Below are 23,458 nucleotides of genomic sequence, written 5' to 3'. Positions count from 1 at the left end.
CTCGCTTCCTTGATAAACGTAGATCAATCTGGCTTTGTAGCTGGCCACCAAGCCTCAGATAATACCAGGCGCCTTTTTAAACATTTTCTCACATCTCGAGCACACTAAATTGCCTGCATTAATCATGGCTCTTGACACCGAGAAGGCATTTGATCGCCTTAGGTGGTTGTACGCCTTTTTGGTTTTGCACAGGATGGGCTTATCTGGCAGCATCTTATCAGCTTTGACATCATTATACTCCCAACCCAGAGCTCGGATACTCGCTAATGGCTCTCTTTCGGATATATTTCTGCTCACCAATGGATCCTTACAGGGGTGCTACTTATCTCCTCTCCTGTATAGCCTGTCCATGGAACCGCTAGCACAAACACTCCGTTCCGAAGCACGGATATCTGGCGTTGTGATTGGGAACACCAAACATGTTATCTCGTTATACACAGATGATGTTATTCTGACACTCACGAACCCTCTAACCTCCCTGCATGCGGTCATGGACAGAATATCATATTTCGGCCTTCTCTCATATTACTATCTGAATCTAAAACCCAAGCCCTTCCCGTTAATCTTTATGCTCCTATTACCTTCTAATTAAAAACAACATACCATTTGGCAAACTGACTATCTCCACTATCTAGGGATCTCTCTTTCTTATACACACAAGACGCTATATAATTTAAACTATAAACTGCTACTAACTGCAATAGCGGAAGACATAGACAAATATAAGAAGTCCAACATATCCTGGGTGGGCAGAGTGGCCACTTTCAAAATGTTTCTCCTCCCCAAATTCCTCTACTTATTTCGTACTCTTCCTATCTCTCTTCCTCTCGCAAAGCTCAGTCTCTTTTCTTATCTTTTATTTGGGCAAATCAACGCCTGAGACTCTCCGCTCCCATCCTTGCTAGGGTGAAGCCTGCTGGCGCACTAGGCTCTCCTGACCTCAGGCATTATTACACGGCTACATTGGTTGGCTATGTTAGGCGTTGGTGGAGTGACTCCATAGATTTACTCTGGGTAACCATTGAAAGTTTGTCTATAGCTCCATACACAACCAGGGACCTTTTGTATGTCCGATTCTGGAATATTTCGCTACCGCACATACACAACCCCTTGGTAAAAGCCTCTTATTATGCTTGGGTAGTATTTGCTGCCCACTCGCCTTTAACATGTGTGGCTAATATTGGAGATATCTCGATCATACAAGCTTCCATTCCAAATCTAAACCTAACTGAAAGGGTAGCTCATGGTATCACACACTCCCACATGTTATAAGAGGCCTCCAAACTCAGAACTTTTCAAGCCTTGAGATCCAATTACTCCCTACCGTCTGCAGATTTTCATAAATATCTACAAATCCGCCATTTCCTACACAACCTATCCCCACATCAAACAAAACAGATTACAATGTACTGCCTCCTCTCCTCCCCTCTCAAGGGTTTGGAACTTCTATACCATAACCTGGCGCAGGACAACTCTTTTCCTAACTCACACCCACTGCGATATTGAGAGAGGGATCTAACCTGCGTATTTTCAGATGCTGAATGGCAACATGCCTTTAAATCTATACATGCAGCTTTCCAATGTTCCTCCCACCTGGAATCGGCTATCAAAACCTTCTACAATGGTACTACACGCCTGACAAGTTGTTCCGTATTTACATAGGTACTTCTAACTTGTTTTGGCGTGGTTGCTGTGCCCGAGGCACTTTGCTACGCATACTGTGGGAATGCCTAGTGGTTGGTCCCTTCTGGACTTTGTGCAAACAACTATTAAGGGAAGTCAAAGGTATGGAGATTCCCTCGACTCCCCAATCAATGCAGCTCTTCCTTAACATCCAGATTATACCAAAAAACCAGAGCGACCTATAGTGCATAATCTGTATACTCGCCAAAACTGCTATAACAGGCCACTGGAAAACCCCAAAGATTCCTTCTCGTGAATCGCTTGCACATAAAATAAATACAACTTATGCATTTGAAAAGTTTTTAGCCCTGGGTTCGGGTAGGTACTCGGTATTTGCAGCTAGATGGGCTAGATCACCCTATTGTGATATATTTTACTAACCTGTCCTTTTCCCACCCTCTCCCCTTATCCCCCCCCCCCCCCAACTCAAAAACCCCCATTCTCCGTCCCACCCCCAACTATTCCTTCACCCATAGCTAGACATAAGACCACTTATTGCAGATTCTTACTGATTGTAGAATTGGCACCTTGTTCTGAATTTCCTACTATAATTGGTGTTATTACGGTACTGATACTGCTACTAACAATTGGTCCAATTATGGACCTATTTGACTCACCACCTATTGTTATTTTTTGTTTTTATGCTCGAAAGGACATGCATATCATATACTGATGTTTAACTTACCGACACGCCCTTTGGGCTTCTACTTAAACATGTATGTACCTGTTTATGTTTCGAAAAACTTGAAAAAACTATTTTGGGGGGGGGGGGGAATGAATGTAGAGGTTCAGGAAACTGCATGGGCATATGCTATGCTGCATGTAAGCAGAACATAATATGAATGGGTCAGAACTGTTGCTGCCAGTGTAACTTTGGAATTCCAGAAATAATAGTTGTTTGTTCTTTTGTTTTCCCAAGAGAGTCCCAAGAACAGGATGGGTATACCGCAAAGTGGAGAAGCCAGAGAGCGTGTCCGATCACATGTATAGGATGGCAGTTATGGCAATGTTAACAGAAGACAAGAAACTAAATAAGGATAGGTATGGTATTTTCAAATGTTTCTCACTTTGATGGGGATACATTATCATGAAACCCACACTATTGATGAAGTCGCCCTATGTGTATGGGGATTTATATGCATCACCATTGCACACAGGATACAATCTGTGTTGAAAAATAAGGCCAGCAATTGTCTGTGAGTCCTGCAAAACTTAATGACAATCTAATTTTTTTTTTTTCTTTTTTAAGTGAAAAATGTACTTATCTTTCTTTTAAGGGGGGGGGGGGTTGTATGCAACTACTTGAAGTGGCTAATATAATGCTTTGGGATACATAGTGCTCCTGCTCTAACACCATATTCAGCCCTTTGCAGAAGCTTTTCCCATACCGCTCCTCTGAAGATAACAACTCCAAGAATGCCTAGGAGAAGGAGGAAGTTGGCTCGGCAAGCAAAGCTGCCTAAATTGTATTTCTCGAAAGATGCATATCCGATCCAAGATGGCAGCGACAACGAGGGAGCTTGGTCTCCTGTGCACTCAGCAAGGAAACAGACTCCCTGTTGCTCTACACTGCAGTTGAAGGTCAACATTGGACCCCACGCTTTTGTGCCTACCTGATTTGGAAGTATCTGCTGCTCACTCCAGTTGGAGACAACTCTCCGGTTGCAGTGCAAACAATGCCAGTCAAAGCCCACATGCCTCTCCACATGATGACTCAGTGCGGCCTACTCCCTTTCCTGCAGCCCCTTGAAACCACAGCCTTGCTTGTCAGCTGCAGGCATACAAACACACCAATCATCTTGACACATCCCAGCCTTACCGGATTCCCGAGGAGAAGATGTTCTTTTTTTCCCCCTGCCTGTATGTAATGTTGTCCTAACGGTCCTAAGTCCTTTCTCCTACATATGCATTATCTCAATAACACTCTGAAAACCACACTGGATGATCTGAGAGAGGTTTAACCATATAGAGTTGAAGTTTGGCAATTTGATTCTTCACGCAACACTCCCATTAATTCACACAATGTTTAGAAGATGAAGTAGGCGCTCTGTGGGCCAAGATGTGAAGGGAATGACTGTATGAAAGGAGGGGAATGGCTATGAGGCGAATTGGCAAAAGAAAGTAAGAGGGAACGGCTATATCGGGGGTGTGTGGGGGGTGTGGGGTGGCTATATATCAGGGGAAATGGCTATGTGAAATTTATATAGCCATTCCCCCCCCCCCCCTCATATAGCCGTTCCTCCTCATATAGCCATCCACCCCCCCAATAGTCATTCGCCTGCTCATATAGTAATCTACAGTACTGTGTAAGCAGGAGTGCGGAGGACGTCTGCTGCACGGTCATAGCCACATCTCACCCATAACAATCCTGAGCTGCAGTCTGTCTTCTCCAGGGCTCAGGGGTGGTGGCTCCTCCCCCTGACTCTAGTTGGCTTTGCCTCCTAACCTCTACACACTCGTTTGCCGTGAACCCCAGTGAGTGCTGTTTTTATCTCTTGCTGCCACTGCCAGAGCCATATATATATATATATATATATATATATATATATATATATAAATAATTCACCTAATTTTGACAAGTGCCAAATCTAAAGATAGCAATCCGCAATAATTTCATTGTGATTACAATATATTGGGCAGGCCTACACCCCCACCCCCCTAGTTACTGCTGACGAATAGCGATTCTTAACCTCTCCATGGCGGCTTTGGCTTAAAGGGGTACTCCGGTGGGAAAAACTATTTTTTTCAATATCAACTGTCTTCACAAAGTTAAACAGATTTGTTAATTACTTCTATTTAAAAATCTTAATCCTTCCAGTGCTTATCAGCTGCTGTTTGCTCTAGAAGAAGTTATTTTCTTTTTGAATTTCTTTTCTGTCTGACCACAGTGCTCTCTGCTGAAATCACTGTCCAGAGCAGGAGAGGTTTGCTATAGGGATTTGCTTGTACTCTACAGAGTAACTCAGAGTATGTCATCTGCTAGCTACAAATTAAATGTAAGGATGCATTCACACCACGTTTTTGCAATTTGGTCTCGGGCTGCATCCCATTTATTTGAATAAGCCAGATGGAGTCAGATAGTGACTCCGGTCGGTGTATTTCTGGATCTTATCCTGTTTAGTTGCCAGACTGAAAACCGTGGTAAGGGGCTGAGAGTACGTTGACTCTTAGCTTCTTTCCCTGCTACTGCTGACACCCAGGCGCTTAGATATAGCATCTAGAGGTGCTACGTACGTCCACCTTTTTTTTTCTTTTTTTTTTGCATGTTGAGAATCTGATTTATCTGAAGCTGCCGCCCTCTGCTGTTGGTAAATCTCCAGGGCAATATGTGAACCTTCTTATACAAAAAGGAAAGCCCAAACCTGAAAATGGTGAAAAAGCTCTGACAATAAATCTCACCATGTGCAGAAAAAAAACATATTTAGTTGGATTTAATAGTACATAGGCAGTACTACCTAGAGCCTAGCTCTGTCTCTTGATATAGTACAGACAATCATGAAAAGTTAGCAAATGTTTGTTAGTTATGTACAACTGGATTATGAAGTGTTTTTCACCCCTAATTCTGTCTGTCTTAGGTGTATAAAACTTGCTCTTGTGCATGATATGGCGGAGTGCATTGTGGGTGACATAGCTCCTGCTGACAATATCTCCAAGGAGGAAAAGCACAGGCAAGAAAAGGTAAGTGATGTTACAGGCATCGCAGATGTATGGCTTAAAGGGGAATTTCAACCCAAAACACTTCTCCACTGCTCCATTCTTTTGCCTATGACCACCGGTATGGTAGTACAGCGAACACAATGTAATTGCTAGCTCACCTCCAAAGAACTGCAGGGATCTGCCTGGACCATGTCAGCAAGAGGAATACGAGAGAATTATTATTTCCCAAGCAAACTTCCAAATCGAGATCTATGTAAAGCCAGTGTTGGCTTTGACATACTCTCCTCAATTAAATCAGGACTGTGGTATCCTTTTGAGACATTTAAATTTCCTCAAACGGGACCCCATTTTGGCATATATTTTGTCTGAAGGCTTTATGAGCGTATCTAAGAAGGCCCATTCTCTAAGTGACTGCATAGCCTCTAATAGCCCTAGTAACAGTTCACACACTTCTGAAACATGGTTGCATTGCAGTGGGTTTTACAAGTGTATCAGACATCCGGGTCACACTTATAATTATACAAAACCGACCAACTCTTTTGTCAACTCGACAGGAGACAGAACTTTTAAGATCAAGCAGTTTCTCAACTGTTGCTCTACAAATATTGTCTGTCATTGAGTGTACCAGTTGTGTATTGAAATGTGTTGGGTGTACCAAACAAAAGTTCAAAACAAAAATTTTGGAGCATCTCAATGACACTGGCAATCCTTCTAGACATACCCGATCAGCTGCATCCTCTCACTTTGCACATGTACACCGCAGTTCACATGAAGTGTTTGTAGCATATGCAATTCAAAAAATTTAATCACATGTCCGCGGAGGTGATTTGCATAGAAGACTCCTGAATCGAAAAGCCTTCTGGCAATTCACCTTAAATAGTGTAGAGCCTTTCGGTCTCAACATTTGCAAATAATTATTTTTACATTATTAATAGTATTCCATTCTATTGACAAAATCTGTCTTTTTCATGCCCACAAAGTGGCTTTGTATTAATCTATTTTCTATCAAGAAGCCCTCTAGTGGAGTTATACTGCACTATATTATTGTACTACCAATTCTAACAAACAATGAAGAATGTATACCGTATGGTGAATTTTGTGCTACCATGATGTAGCAATTTTGCATATCAAGTGGCCTTGAGGTTTCCATTGATGAAGAATGGCCCCACTATCTTTGTACCCCATATACCACACCATACCATCAATTCTTGTGTTCCAACAGTCTTGGAAGGATCTATCCAATGTGGGTTAGTGTCAGACCAATAGTGGTGGTTTTGTTTGTTAACTTCATCATTCACATAAAAGTTTGCCTCATCACTGATCAAAATCTTCTGCGTAAACTGAGGGTCCTGTTCCAATTTTTGTTTTGTCCATTCTGCAGCACCTAAAACTACAGATACTGGAAGCCTGTGCTAGCATTTCTCCTGCGGTGTTGCTATCAGTGTGAAGAGTGGGAGGAGAGAGTTGCATTGACAATCCAACACATTTTATAAGTGGTCATAAACTTATAAATAACTCATGAAAGAATAAAGTTACGTTAAAACCAAGCACATCATTGTTTTTCTTGTGAAATTCCCAATAAGTTTGTGTCACATGACCCTCTTCCTATTGAAAAAAACAAAAGTTGGATTCAAAATGGCCGACTTCTAAATGGCCGCCATGGTCACCACCCATCTTGAAAAGTTTCCCCCCTCACATATACTAATGTCCCACAAAGAGAAAGTTAATATCACCAACCATTCCCTTTTTATTAAGGTGTATCAATATAAATGGCCCACCCTGTACATTGGTGCTCCGTTTGAGGAGCCTCGTTGCAGAATCTGTTTAAATAGCAAGACCCGAACTACAAGCAGTGAAGGACTGTGTAATGCAGGCCCCAACAGGAACCTCTGATGCAGATGTGAACAAAGCCTAAGGGGAATACTTAAATGGCCACTATCACGGTCACCTAAACTATATTTTTAAAAACAATAGAGCCATAGAAAATAAGTATATCTCTAATATTTCTTTATTTATTTTCCCCACAGTTTCCCTTAGAAAACTTATTTTATAAAAGTGGCCACTAGAGGTCCTCATAAAATGTCCCATACCTGTTACTATGGTCTTTCCGATGTTAGCAACATCAGCTTATTAGTTGGAGTACAGGAAGTGAGGGGGAGGCTTTACATGCCTGTGTGCGCTCCCTGTGTGAAGATCTCCGAACACAGAGAGCTGGGGAGAGCTGGCAGTGTGTGAGCGGCTGTGATTGGTTGAGAGGAGGCCACACCCCCTCACACCTCCCCAGCTCTTGAGTGAGAGAAAAAGGATTCAGTGCACATCTGGTCCATAGCATTGAGAAGTAGCAAGTGTGACCGCATGTTCATCTTCATACAGCAATATGTACCCCAGTAGTAAGAAGATGGGGAGGGGGTTTGTTACAGTGTACCAGCCCAGTATTAAAGAGATTACATGAGGAGGACAGCTCAGTGACACACAGTGAGGGAGGAAGTTTAACCCCTTAACGACCATGGACAAATATTGACGTCCTTGGCCGGCTCCCGCGATATAACGCGGGGTCACGCAGTGACCCCTTGTCAAATCTGGTCGGTCCCGGCATGTAACTGAAGCCGGGACCCGGTGCTAATAGCGCCCCACCCATTGAAATGCCAACCCACACCATTATTGACCCACCACCAAACTGGTCATGCTGGAGGATGTTGCAGGCAGCAGAACGTTCTCCACAGTGTCTACAGACTCTTTCACATGTGCTTTGTGTGAACCTGCTTTAATCTGTGAAGAGATTTCTGATCGTTTGAGTGGACACATGCACATTTGTGGCCTGCTGGAGGACATTTTGCAGGGCTCTGGCAGTGCTCTCCCCTCTCCTCCTTGCACAAAAGTGGAGGTAGCGGTCCTGCTGCTGGGTTGTTGCCCTCCTATGGCCTCCTCCTCGTCTCCTGATGTACTGGCCTGTCTCTTGGTAGCGCCTTCATGCTCTGGACACTATGCTGACAGACACAGCAAACCTTCTTGCCACAGCTCACATTGATGTGCCATCCTGGATGAGCTGCACTACCTGAGCCACTTGTATGGGTTGTAGACTCAATCTCATGCTACCACTAGAGTGAAAGCACCGCCAGCATTCGAAAGTGACCAAAACATCAGCTAGGAAGCATAGGAACTGAGAAGTGGTCTGTGGTCACCACCCGCAGAACCACTCCTTTTTTGGCGGTGTCTTGCTAATTGGCTATAATTTCCACCTGTTGTCTGTTCCATTTGCACAACAGCATGTGAAATTGATTGTCAATCAGTGTTGCTTCCTGAGTGGACAGTGTGATTTCACAGAAGTGTGATTGACTTGGAGTTACATTGTGTTGTTTGTTTTTTGTTTTCTGAGCAGTGTATAACTTTATTTTTTTTTCTGTGATGATAGGTACGCTTTAAATATCACACATTAGAGGTATTGCTATTTTAGGGTACTTATTGTGTAATGCAAGAACTTTTATAGCAACTAGGCACCTAAATATTTTCCTATGGTAGTAATGGTAGTGGGAAACTCTGACAGTAGATTAGTTTACACAGACTGTTACAATCCAAAAAGTCAATGTGGAACCAAAGACTAATAGAATGTCAGTGGCTCTTATTACAAGCACGGCTCTGATAACTGGATGAAGTTATCCAACTGTGTGAGCATTCCATAAGCTACGAAGGTTTACACTTTTCTTTATATGATCATGGGGTAGCAATCTTGCTGGACTTGCTTCAGCAGCACTTTTACAGTAGGAACATGCATGCAATAAGGGTATGTTCACATGTACTTAATCCGCTGTGGATTTCACACTGCAAATTTGATGCTGTGTGTTTAATCAATATAAATAAACAGCAGATTAAAGGGGTACTCCGCCCCTAGACATCTTATCTCCTATGCAAAGTATAGAAGATAAGATATCTGATCGCGGGCTTCCTGCAGCTGGGACCCCGGCGATGTCTGTGCAGCGGGAGTCTTGACATCACGCCACTCCCCTTCAATGGAAGTCTATGGGAGGGGGCATGGTGGCCGCCATGCCCCCTCCCATAGACTTGCATTGAGGGGGAGTGGTGTGACATCACGATGGGGCGTGGCCATGATGTCACAACCCCCACCTCCCTCTCCAAGCATTCGGAACAAAATGTTCAGAATGCTGATGCAGCAGATTATCTCTTTAAGTTAATGTGAACATACCCTAAAACTGTTCTGTGTGCATGCTCTGTGACCTAAGCGGAGGTCACTGTGGAGAGAGAGGGAGGAGATCTGAAATGAGCCATCACCTATGATCATGAGGTTATTAATTCTTTGGATAGAATAATCACATAATTTAGTTTTCTTCTTTCTCTTTTAAGGATGCTATGAACTATTTATCAAATCTGTTACCAGATGATATGAAGAAGGAGGTGTATGAACTGTGGGAAGTAGGTGTGAAAAGTCCTTTTTTTTTTCTGTCTGAATATCATTGCACACTTTGTTCTAAATTATCATCTAGATATAGTATTATTTGTAAAGGTAGTAGATAACACTGCTCTTACATATTTAATATATATGATCCATGATGCTGTTAACATTTGGAGAACTGAATACCTTATCTTTCATTTTTATTATTCCTTAATACAAAGTAACCATGGTTTAATAGCTACTTTGTTTCGAGGGAAGTATTTATGAAAAATGTAAGACTATGCGTAAATTAAATTTGGTGTGACATTTTCATGTACATGCATGCTAATAGATTAGGCACAGATTGTTATTTGAAATTCTGTGTAGGGTAATTTTCTGGTTAGTTTCTTTCTTTGTATACATTTTTAAAATGCCTATTATTACTGATCCCATTTAATGTTGTGTTTACATGTGCGTATATTGCTGCAGATTTTCTGCTGCTGATTTTCCTATCCATTGAATGGGTATGAAAATCAGCAGCAGAAAATCTGGTGCAAAATATTTACGTGTGGATGCACTCTAATTTAGGAAATACTGTAAGCCTATACATGTGGGGTTGACATTGGGCACAAACAGCAAAGTTTTCTTCTCTGTACATTCAAAGGTAAGAGATGAGGGTAACAATTGTTTTAATGTGCTTTATCCATTCTACATTAGCGTCGGTAAAGCTAGCCATATGCAATACGTGGCTATTGACTGCTGTCTCTCCCAAACCCCAGTGCCATACACACAGAAGCATCTTTCAGAATCCTCTGGAGACAGCTTATTTCTTCAGAGGTGTTGAAATCCACCTGCCTGATCTGTTGTTTTCATATAATTTTGATTTTGATTAAATGCTATTATATTATTGCTATGTCCGTCCCTCCTTTCTCACAATCTAGGGGTTTTGCTATTTGATTATCTGGTGGGCATGAACTTAAACGGGTTGTGCAGTGAAAAGTAACTTGCCCCCTATCCACAAGATAGGGCATAAGTGTCTGATCGTTCCTTAACAGGCCCCAGCTCTCTGAGAGGAGCGCATGCTAGGGAAGACACTCTCCATTAATTCTCTATGGGCACACTGAAGACTCCCAAATGCTGTACTCGATTATTGCAGCACCTCCTGTCCTCCCATAGAAATAATTGAAGAGCTGAGGGGGTGTAAATCAAGCTCAGGTATTGTCATTATGAAACTGGGGGATATAAATTCTGCTCCTGGTGTGTGAAATATGAGGCTGAGGGGGCATGACTCTGGCTCAGGTGGTATGAACATAAGGCAGAGGTGGCTTAAGTCAGGCTCAGGGGGTGTGAGTATGAGATTTAGGAGTCAGGTTTACATCCCCTGAGCCTAACAATAGCACCCCTTTTTAAAAGCTCCCTGCCCACCTTACTTTTCAGCGGGCAGATAGCAAAATCCCTATTTCTCGGTCGCCATGACAGTACCACCTGAGAGAGGGACTCCGCCCCTAGGGACAGGAAACCTGAGGATAAAAAGAACCCTCCTCCTCGGCTTCAGTGTGTTTCCTGTCCCTCGAAGCCTGTCTGAGGTATGAGTCCCTGTCTCAGGTGTTTGGATAGATATGCTGAGGGCGCTACAAGCACGATAGTCTCTGGGTACTGGCGGTCCTGATTACCTCCCTGGTGAGTCGTGACAGGGTTTCCTGTGCCTGATTCCTGGCCTGCTGCGAGGCGAATGCTACTCACGGATCGCACGTAGTGCGGGGCGGGCAGTGGAGGAACAGCTGTTAGTCTTCCTGTTCCGCGTGCATCTCTATGGTATGACGTGGAATGGAGGGGCTGGAAGTACGTCACGGAGTCACTTGACGGGCTGGATCTGACGTCGGATGCCGGCGTCTCTGCGGAAGTGCGGCCCAGTAGTATTTGGGCTGCCTCTTCACAGTCTCTCGTTCTCCAAAGGAAGCCAGCCAGCAGTTACAGCCTGTAGCAGCATGAACTCTTCCAAGGAGGACCCCAGACGGGACCCGGCTGAATCATCAGCAAAGACTTTTAGGGGGATGTACCTAGAAAAGCATTAAAAAAAAAGCTAATCATCTTGAGTGTAATATGTGTAAATCCAAGTTACCACAGGGCTATGAGAAGCAAACTTGTCCGTCATGCGTAGCAAAAGTTTTTTCTGCTGAAGTCCCATCTCTCCTATAATACATGCAGGAAAAGATTAGGTTGGAGATACAAAATTCCTCGAAATCGGCCAGTGTTTCTGTACCTGTCATTAATCCTACTATCCCTGATCCTCCTGCAAATGCTGTTGCTCAGGCTGCAGGGTTAGAGGAGGAAGGAATTATTGTAGATTTAGCAGAATCGGATGGAGATTCCTCTTCAATAGAGGATGCTACCTCTGGAAGACCTTTCGTTCAGGCAGAGGACACTGATGGCTTTGTCAAGGATCGACCGGGGATAGGCATTCAAATGTGAGTGACCACTGCTGCATATGGCTGAGAGCCGGCACAAGAGATTCACACCAGACACAGGATGTTGGTATAATATCTCCTTTCTCTTAGCATACTTCCTAAGGAGCTCTGATTTAATCCAGGAAGTACAGTTGGTTTTTACTTTGTACAAAAAAGGAGGTTTAGTTATGTCATCACAATTAGCATGTTACAGTTTGATTGGTTATTAGATTATTGTGTCCGTATATATTAGCATATTTAGTATTTTATTTCTTTCTGGGCCAAAGTTCATTTATGCAGCCCTCTCACTCTAATACTGGAAAATTCCGGACTAGGAAACCTTCCAAAATTGGCAAAATTGCAGATTTCTTTTTCATATCCCCACACAAATAGTATTTTTTTTAGTTTCGCCATGCATTTCATGGTAAAGTGAGTGATGGCATTACAACAGACGACTGATCGCGCAAAAAACAAGCCCTCATACTAGTCTGTGGATGAAAATATAAAAGTTATGATTTTTTGAAGGCAAGGACGAAAAATGAGTCCTTAAGGGGTTAAAGGGGTACTCCGGTGGAAACCATTTTTAATAAATGTGCCAGAAAGTTTAACAGATTTGTAAATTACTTCTATTAACAAATCTTAATCCTTCCAGTACTTATGAGCTGCTGAATACTACAGAGGAAATTATTTTCTTTTTGGAACACAGCTCTCTGCTGACATCACAAGCACAGTGCTCTCTGCTGACATCTCTGTCCATTTTAAGAACTGTCCAGAGTAGGAGAAAATCCCCATAGAAAACATATGCTGCTCTAGACAGTTCCTAAAAGGGACAGAGATGTCAGCAGAGAGCACCGGAGTACCCCTTTAAGTACGCCTATATCTTCCAGAGGAAGAGTGCCTTTTCTAGAAACCTTAGAGAGAGCCACATACATTTTTGGAACTTTTTCCCCATTCTGTCAGTACTGTACTGTCAAAAGGATATTTTATTTTTAGTGCTCTAGGAAGAAAGGCTTTTCTTTCATGGTTTTCACATTCCTTCTTGATCAATTCAGATATAAATCTATGAACAGGGAAAGATAATTTCCTAGGTTCCAATCCCTCGAACATAATGTCCTGGACAGTTTTAATTTCTCTGGGATCTTCAATATTCATGGATAAACGTACATTTTTTTTATTAACCTGATAGGGATGGCTCTTATGTTTCTGATGACTGATCAATATATTAATACTAATATGCCATTGCTGATGCTCGAGGAAAATATTTAAGCTACCCTTAACCCATAAACAGTTTCTATTTGCTTTCAATTGTCATATATAATTTTTTATTTATTTATTTATTTTTTAGGGTCGATACCGATATTCTGTGGAGGTTAGGGCCGATAGCCTATAACTTATACCGATATTCCGGTATAAGTTAACGGCTATTTATCAACCCCCCCAGCGACACCACCCAGCGCACCGCAAACCCCCCCCCCCGCAAGCCTCCTCGTTTAATAATTACCTGTTCCCGGGGTGCGCTCTACTTCGGTCTCCGGCGCCGTCCTCCTGAGCTGTCACTGTGTGCAATGAAGAGGACGTCACTTGTTGCTGTGCAGGACGCGCAGCCAGAAATAGCGTGGACCCCGGGAATGGGTAATTATAAAACCGGGGATGGGGGAGGCAAAGGGGCAGCGGCCAGGGCGGGGCGGTGGGGTGGGGGGTGATGCTATGCACCATGTTCCTGAGTCCTTAAAACAGTCTTATTATTGGCAGTCACTACAGCCAGGAGGGTAGATTTGTCAGCCTGTATAGTATAGAATCGTACACTAAGGTTTTAGACTATATTATTTTTCTTCCTGATCACCTTCCGAAGGTAGTTTCTACCTTTCATATGTCCCAAGAGATTACCATCCTTTTTGTGCCAGCCCCTCAAATGAGAGAAATCCTTTAATTCCCTTGATGTTAGAAGATGTGTCCTTCAGTATCTTGATAGGACTGAAGTTTAGAAAATCTAATACTCTTTTTGTTCAGTTCACAGGTAAAGATAAAGGGGGAAAAAGGCAAGTAGTGATACTCTGTCTAGGTGGATTAGACAAGCTATCAGTCTAGCTTACTCGGTGTTGGGTGTAGGGCTTAGGGCCCATTCAACTAGAGCTATAGCTGTCTCTTGGGCTGAGAGGAGAGTTGCTTCTATAGATCAGATCTGCAGAGCAGCCACCTGGTCTTCACCACATCCTTTTTTTTTTCTCTCGTCACTACAGGGTGAACATTGGGACCTCTTCTTCTTCTTTCTTTTGGTCGCAAAGTTTTGCAATCTGTTATCCCACTCTAATTGGTTATCTCTGATATTTCTCAGTTGGTGCTGTCATGGCGACCAGGAAAGCCGATACTTACTCACCGGTAATTTTGTTTCCCCGAGCTGCGACAACACCAGGGCATTCCCACCCTATATTATCAGTGTATTTTCTTGCACTTGGTGGGTGTTCACTACTTTTAATGTTTAATTGATATTTGGATATTTTATTGTGAATGTTTATTAAGAAATCTCAGTGAGGCCGAGGAGGAAAGTTCTTTTTATCCTCAGGTTTCATGTGCCTTGGGTCGGAGTCCCTCTCTCAGGTGGTGCTGTCATGGGTCAGGGAAACAGAATTACCGGTGAGCAATTACTGGCTATCTTGGGAACTGGTGGTGGATGAATAACAACAAAATAAAAACTTCATTAAAATCATAGCACCTGAGGCTAAATTATTTTTTTTTTGTACAGACCAAATGTCTTCTTTAAGAACCACCATACTATGTCTAGTGTGACTAAGGGCAAATAGAAATAATATGCCTTGTGTCAGTTATATTGAAGATACAGAAATAAAAAGGACTGTACACTGTTAGGGTTAAAAAAAAAGGCCCAAAGGGTTGTAGTGGCGCTTTATTGAAGTGAGTGGGGTTCAGTGGCAATACATGGTACACCTGTTCTACTGTTTTTAAGCAGGAGTAATATTTTTGTACTGTACCAAAAATGAGTTTGTTGTTTTATATATCCGCTTACAACCTTTGGTGCCATGATTCCAACTGTTTATTTCTGATCGAAAGAAGTAGGGAAGAGGCACTCCAATGTAGCATGAAAGTGTTTTTTTTAATTTTTTTATTTACCCATCCATGTAACAGAGCTATGTTTCGGTCTATCAATGAGACCTTTCTAAATATACCTTTTTCATGCTACATTGTAGTGCCGCTTCCCTACTTCTTTGGATTATGTGAGACGGGGCTTGGAGTCTAGCCTTGAGTTGCAGAGCACCCTTTTGGACCAGGAGTGCATTCACAGTGCTGATTCTGGCTTACATGGTGTTTATATCTGAGATGTAGGAGTATTACTACTCAGTTGATTGTGCACTTTTCACTGAATAGTCAGAAGAGCGAAAAGTACCCATAGGATATACCATATTCGTCTGATATATGTAGGTTCCTACCTATTAAACTCAGAGACCCTTCTGACCTGCTTTTAGCTGCCTGTCAATCTCTAGTTGCTAAAAACAGGCAAGCCAACTGTTTTACAAAATTTGCGTAGTAGCTGAAGTTGTGTAAACAGTAGCAACATGCACTACGATGTTTATATAACTTCTTAGTCATGTAAACGGCATAGGTCATAGGTCCCAGAGAGGGGGTCTCCCGCTATCAAACATTTTTGGCATATCCTTTGGTTATGCCATAAATGTCAAAATAGGAATATTCCTTTAATTAATTCACCTGCTAATTCTGATTAGAGAATTTTCCTAATCCAGTATCTGTATAGATGGCAAAGCTGACAAGTGATCTACAGAAAACACAAGTTAAACAGATTTGTAAATGAGAAAAGTCAGTGCAGCTCACAACTTCCCAGCCGAGGTATAGTGATTTTACACCTACACCAGGTTAGTTATATATGTGAAAGAAAAAAGAAAGTATAATCACCACCTCAAGGCTAGTATCAGGCAACCTGATACATAAGCAAAAGGAATTAGATAAAATACGTGCTTCAATTTTTTGATGAAAGAATTTACAAAATGTATTCAATGACATAGAAAGATTAAAAATCCATAAACAAATAAAATAATGCATCCACAAATATAAAACCATGCAATAAATGTAATGATATATGGAAGTTTCTGCCAAGCCTATTACCACAGGGCCCTTGTGGAATGGTATAATGTTCCGCACTGAAAATGTATAATTTTTTGAATGGTGAAGTGATAGTTCACAATATTGATCAATGTCTCCCAGTCCAGCATCTGGACTATTTGGACTGGGAGATATTGATTAATATTGTGAACTGTCACTCCATCATTCAGATCTATCAGATGCCGGACTATCAAACTAATTTTGTATCAGGTTGCCTGATACTAGCCTTGAGGTGGTGATTATACTTTTTCTTTTTTCTTTCGCATTTGTAAATTGCTTCTATTTAAAAATCTTAATCCTTCCAGTACTTATCAGCTGCTGTATACTACAGAGAAAGTTATTTTCTTTTTTAATTTATTTTCTGTCTGACCACAGAGCTCTTTGCAGACACCTCTGTTTGTTTCAGGAACTGTCCAGAGAGCACAGTGGTCAGATGGGAAAGAACACAACTGATAAGTACTGGAAGGATTAAGATTTTTATATAGAAGTAAATCTGTTTAACTTTCTGGAACCAGTTGATTTGAAAACATTTGTTTTCCACCGGAGTACCCCTTTAAATTTTTGATCCTTATTTGTGTAATTCTTTGTATAATGGTCTACTGGGGGACTAACATGACATGCTTACTTGTTTCCGGAAGTACCTGTTCTTCTGACTCTTCTTGTTTTTTTTTTTTTTTTTTTTGTAATGTAAAGTTTACACGGAGTGTCTTTTGGAATATTTTGTAATATTTTAAAATGATGAGTTTTCTACTTTATTTTGGTTGTGATGTTTTATTTACTTTCAATTCGGCAAGTTCATAAAATAAAAAACAAAAATGGAAAAATATCTATAGTAAAAACTTTATTAAATGATGATGCATTGCTTTTAAAGGGGCACTCCAAAAAATATTTTGGTTTTTAGGTGCTACTTTTTAGTCACCACACTAAACTTGGCACAAAGCAATGGTACAAGCGAATATAATAAACCTTGTAATATATTTTTCTCCAGACTACCTCATGCTTCCCCTCCTTAACCCCTTAAGGACTCAGCCCATTTTGGCCTTAAGGACTCAGACAATTTAATTTTTACGTTTTCATTTTTTCCTCCTCGCCTTCTAAAAATCACAACTCTTTTATATTTTCATCCACAGACTAGTATGAGGGCTTGTTTTTTGCGCGACCAGTTGTCCTTTGTAATGACATCACTCATTATATCATAAAATGTATGGCGCAACCAAAAAACACTATTTTTGTGGGGAAATTAAAACGAAAAACGCAATTTTGCTAATTTTGGAAGGTTTTGTTTTCACGCCGTACAATTTCTGGTAAAAATGACATGTGTTCTTTATTCTGAGGGTCAATACGATTAAAATGATACCCATTATTATATACTTTTATATTATTGTTGCGCTTAAAAAAAATCAAACTTTTTAACCAAATTAGTACGTTTATAATCCCTTTATTTTGATGACCTATAACTTTTTTATTTTTCCGTATAAGCGGCGGTATGGGGGCTCATTTTTTGCGCCATGATCTGTACTTTTTTTTGATACCACATTTGTATATAAAAAACTTTTAATACATTTTTTATAATTTTTTTTTTAATAAAATGTATTTAAAAAGTAGGAATTTTGGACTTTTTTAATTTTTTTTCGTTCACGCCGTTCACCGTACGGGATCATTAACATTTTATTTTAATAGTTCGGACATTTACGCACGCGGCGATACCAAATATGTCTATAAAAAATGTTTTTTACGCTTTTTGGGGGTAAAATAGGAAAAAACGGACGTTTTACTTTTTTATTGGGGGAGGGGATTTTTCACTTTTTTTTTACTTTTACTTTTACATTTTTTTACATTTTTTTTTACACTTGAATAGTCCCCATAGGGGACTATTCATAGCAATACCATGATTGCTAATACTGATCTGTTCTATGTATAGGACATAGAACAGATCAGTATTATCGGTCATCTCCTGCTCTGGTCTGCTCGATCACAGACCAGAGCAGGAGACGCCGGGAGCCGCACGGAGGAAGGTGAGGGGACCTCCGTGCGGCGTTATGAATGATCGGATCCCCGCAGCAGCGCTGCGGGCGATCCGATCGTTCATTTTAATCGCGAACTGCCGCAGATGCCGGGATCTGTATTGATCCCGGCACCTGAGGGGTTAATGGCGGACGCCCGCGAGATCGCGGGCGTCGGCCATTGCCGGCGGGTCCCTGGCTGCGATCAGCAGCCGGGATCAGCCGCGCATGACACGGGCATCGCTCCGATGCCCGCGGTTATGCTTAGGACGTAAATGTACGTCCTGGTGCGTTAAGTACCACCTCACCAGGACGTACATTTACGTCCTGCGTCCTTAAGGGGTTAACTTGCTCCATGCAGCAAGTATTTCTCTAAACAGTGCTGAATTCACAGCTTGCACTGCTTACTACTGCTCTATAATGGCCCCCATGCTACTGCTACTTCTGAGGATTTGCTGTAGTGACACAGGGGGTTTTAGACTCTCCCACTAGTTCAGGAACAACTGAAAATACAGGCAAATGAACTCTGTATGGATCCTTAGATGCGCAGTGGTTCTGCCCTTCTCCTTATTGTGCTTTGTGTCATCTGTCTGTATTCTTCCTGCCACCCTGGCACCAGACCTCAACATCTACTAGTGTTTGAGGGAAAGACATTTAGATTGACAGGAGGCTGTAAAAGCAGATCCTTCTGCAGTGCAGGGTCTATAATGTAATCTGTTGGACCACTAGGTGGCACTAGGTGTCAGCACATGTTTGTTTATCCTAGTTTGTCATGCGTTCTTACTATATTCTAGTTGTCAAATTTCCGATATGTTGCTTAAGTGGAGGGACTATAAATATGTTTTGCCACGTTCAACTTCTAAAGATCTTTAGAAATTAATAGAGCTGCAACGGCAAAAATTTGCATAATAAATAGTAAAAACAAAACTGGCTGAGCTGGAAGCATATATGACAGTAGTGTTTGCAGTTAGTGTGATGTCATTTGCTTGTTAGCTTTCAGATAATATCACGGTAGCCTACAAATTAAAATGCAGGGTTGCAGAATCTTTACAAATGATAATGAAGTATTTCAGGATCATGCCCTTTAGAACATAGACCTATATGTGAAATGTATGATTGATAATTATAGGATTCTGTGCTCAGTCCTGTATACGTGGGCAAATACAGCTGCTGTATTTGAAGTAAATCACAATTAAAATGCCCTTACAAACTATGTGGCATATACTATATGATATGCACAGAGTAAGATACAGTATAAACATTTTCTCATTGCAAGATATTAATGTATATTAGAACTTCTGTAGTATGAGTGGAAGGGACAGCAGGTAAGACAAAGTTTTGACACCTTATCTGTTTTGGAGGCTTGTTTGGGGCCTTGGTCTCCGATTCCATTCTGCATCGGCAAATGGAGCCTGCCAGTCTGGTGCACTATAGATACCAACAGAGTCCAACAGACCCCATTGACTTTAATCAGGTCTGTCAGGTGTCATGCTCCTGGATTTATTTAGCTGGATTTTAATGGGACAAAAATATTACATGCAGGGTGTGTTTGTCCGTTATTTAAGCAGAATCTACAAAAGAGGCCCTGGTTGGAGCCACCGACACAGATATGAACCTAGCGTAAACCTACACAGTAAATGAGCAGGAGGTGGCCTCTGCTTCTATCTTTGATTGTCAAAAGAGGATTCATTTGTTGAAGTTCTTGATGTCCACATAGTCATCCTCCTTTTAACAACACTTCTTCCAAACTCGAGTCCTCTACAGCCATCTCCTTAAAGAGGTTTTCCAGCCTAAGACAGCTTATCCCCCATTCAAAGGATAGGGTATAAGATGTCTGATCGCAGGGGTCTAGCCACTGTGACCCCTTACAATCTCTGTGCAGCACCTGGTGTTATGTGCTAGGGGTGCTGCTCCCGAGACAGAGACATGACATCACGCCACGCCTCTTGTGATGTCACGCCATGCCCCCTCCATTCATGTCTAAGGGAGGGGACTTGGAATAAGGGATAAAACGGCCTCTGGATAGGTGAGAAGATGTCTAAGGCCAGAATACCCCTTTAAATGATCTTGCCTGAGAAAACAATTTTATTTCCACTTTCCAACTGGACTCCACAATATATAAAGTTACCCCTTTTTGATGTAAGGAATAATTGCTGAACATGTTCCCCCAATCGCCTACAAAGTGATTTTCTTTTAATTCATGAATTGAGAGAGATGTGGTTTTACTTACGGTGGTGTAAAGATGCATCCTAGCTTTCCTCTGATCCCCTGATTTCTTTTACCACCTGAATCCATCTCACCTGGCATGGATTCCTGGCTCTCATGATGGGGAATAAATGGCTCCATTGCACAGTTCTACGGCAGCCAGGCTGCCTCTGAGCATGACACCTCTGGGTTCAAGATGGTGGTTGCTGCAGGGGCAGGTCCTCGGTGTTCAGCACAGGCAATGCTGGCACCGCCCACCCAAGCCTCTCTGTGCTCTGCCTCCTAAAGACTCTGAGGGTGAGTGAGAAATCATATAGCAAGGCCTTTCCTACTGAAAAGAAAATGTGGACTTGAAACCAGGTATAAGAAGGAAGTGGAGTCTCCTAAAGGGAAAATGCACCATCTTGGTCAGCACATGGTGGAGCTTGATAACAATATGTGCTGCATGACGGGCTGGACATCCACTAGAAGGTTCTGCAAGAGTATTCTACTAAAATCATTGATCTTCTTTACATGCAGGTCATTGAGAACTGCCACTACCGCAACAAAATATGGCTGCTGGGCTGTTCTACTCTGCTATGAGGCACCTACTGCTATTGAATTGGATGATGGAATTTCTTGCTCTCTTGGCTCTAAACAGTCTGATAATGCGCTTGATATTATATGCTGTGCACACTCTAAGAAAATGCACAAAATTATGACAGTTGCGCACAGATCATGGCCTTGCCAATTTAGAATGGAGCATCCATTCCACTCCTGCCTAAACTTGCTAGGTGTACCTTGCAAGCAGCTATGTTGAACCCTAAAATACTTCTGGAGGTGCTACTTGAGAATGAGATCCCCAATAGCTCCCCTTTCAGCTCGTGGTCCTCTTTAAGGGCAAGACCGCTATATTCCTGCACTCTTGGGGATCTACCCAAATTCATAGCTCCTCTGGAACTTCCCATGGAGGCTCTATCGGACTGGTCATTTCCTTTCTTTCTCATTGAACCACGGAGACGTGAGAAGTGGCAGGATGTTCTTCACAAAAGGTCCCAAGGCACTTCCATACTGGAACTGTGATTTACCTTTTTATTCTTTTTTTTCCCCCCCACCAATTGTACTACTACTATTACTACTATACTATTTTGCTGTTTGGGTATGTTGTCACTGGGTTGTCCTTGTTTTCTCGAACAGCATTTCTGTTGGTGTTGCAGAAAAAAAATGCATACCATGAAGTATACCTTTTCCGATTTTGACCCAGTGCTGTCATATGACATTGTGTGGCTATACAGTGGCGTACACTGGGGAATACTCTTGATGTCTTCTTACAAAGTATAGAACAAACCTGGTGTGAATGTCTTACACACTGAGCCACATACTTCAGGATAGTACCTTCATATTTACTGACTATGTGCAGAGTTCCTGAAAATGGTGAAGAATTGCAAAAAAAAGGTTGTTATAACTTTTTATATTTATACTTTATACAATAATTAAGATTTGGTCATTGGAAAACCTGTTAAGGAGCACTTAGAAGCGCTAGAGTAAGCATTTGCGAAATGTTTACTGCTCCTCATGAAAAGATAGTTTTTAAGGCAAAATATGTTTTTTGTTTTCTCATGCTGAAGATCAAGGTTTATATATTTTGAGTGTGCTGGTCTGAAAATAATCTTACCTCGTTGAGCTTGAACACTGACATCCTGCGCCTGTACATAGCGGGTAATCAGTAGTTTCTTCGCTGACTTCATTGCAAGGCCATTTCTATATTTTATGCTCTTTGCTCCTCTCGGTTAGCGTTTTGTTCATTGGCATTTTAAGTGTTCTGTATATACATGCTTCTCCAGTTTGATGAGTTAGCTACCTGTGACTGTCAGCAGCTCTGTCAAGAGAACAAAGATGTTCCTATTCCACTGTGCAGCATAATCTTCTTTTGATTCTGGAGAACATGCCATGGTTTCCAAGGTGACTCGCTTTTCTTTTAAGCCTGGATTCATAGAACTGTTTTTGCCTGTTCAGAAAAAAACTAATCCTGGCCTTTCTAAGTTACAGCTGTGTAACAGTGCTTCAAGGAAAGGGCCATAACTGTAGGTATCTATATCAATATGTCTGGTTGTCGACCACACCTCTTCAAAAGGCTGCATTGTTTTATGGTAACCAGTCGTTTTTTTTTGTTAACCTTTTGTAAGGAATATAAGTTGGTAAGATATAAAATTTGGATAAATGTGACAGTTTTCCTCTTCCTATTCTCATAAAGCAATGGGAAAATAAACATGCATTTATACTCCTCCAGTACTGGCTGACACATACTGGAAAATGTCAGAATGATCTAGAATGGACAAAACTGCAGTCAGGGGTTACTATCATAAAAAATAACTTGACATGTTGCCCACACAAGTTTGGATTGCATCGTTTTTTCACTTCTGAGACCCTCTATGATCGCTAGTTATAATCCAGGAAAGCATACAGAAGCACGCTTGACATCCCAGCCGCCAGGCAGATTGATCTTACCCAGATGCATAGACTTGTAAAGAGTCTGATTTGATTGACAGCCGGGGAGTGAGCAGTGCACTGCTGCTTGCTACCCCTGCCTATGACTGGTGATAACGGGTCTCGGGACCAGGATCAAAACTTTTGACCTATATGGACAACATGTCGTAAGTTCTTTCTATTGACCGTAATCATTCAAGCAGTATGGTTTAAAGAGGCTTTCCCTTTAAGATAAATATATCTAAATTAATGCATTATGTGAAATGAAAATTATTTTTGAAAATGAACTATTTGAGAGAGAGTGTCTGTTTAATTTTGACCTATTACCCTTGGTTATGACCACCTCATGGAATCCAGTAAGGTCACACATGCTCAGTTCAATCCTGTGTCCAAGGCAGTGGTGTAAAGTATTTTACTTAAAGGGGTTCTCCGGTGTTTAGACATCTTATTCCCTATCCCGTAGGCTTGCATTGAGGGGC

General features: G+C 41.7%; 1 protein-coding gene across 2 annotated transcripts in view; it reads left to right on the top strand.

Annotated features, from left to right (window-relative positions):
• Window positions 1–23,458, top strand: part of HDDC2 (HD domain containing 2) — a 41,433-nt gene that overhangs the window by 5,783 nt on the left and 12,192 nt on the right. For both annotated transcript variants that reach the window (XM_056566473.1, XM_056566474.1), the window contains 3 exons: window positions 2,603–2,724; window positions 5,259–5,361; window positions 9,700–9,768. In XM_056566473.1, the coding sequence (XP_056422448.1) occupies window positions 2,603–2,724; window positions 5,259–5,361; window positions 9,700–9,768 (294 nt within the window). The remainder of the gene's footprint in view (window positions 1–2,602; window positions 2,725–5,258; window positions 5,362–9,699; window positions 9,769–23,458) is intronic.

Source organism: Hyla sarda, chromosome 3 (assembly GCF_029499605.1).
Source record: "Hyla sarda isolate aHylSar1 chromosome 3, aHylSar1.hap1, whole genome shotgun sequence".
Taxonomy (NCBI): domain Eukaryota; kingdom Metazoa; phylum Chordata; class Amphibia; order Anura; family Hylidae; genus Hyla; species Hyla sarda.
Note: the sequence above shows the minus strand (reverse complement) of the source record. Positions and strands in the feature narration are given on the sequence as shown.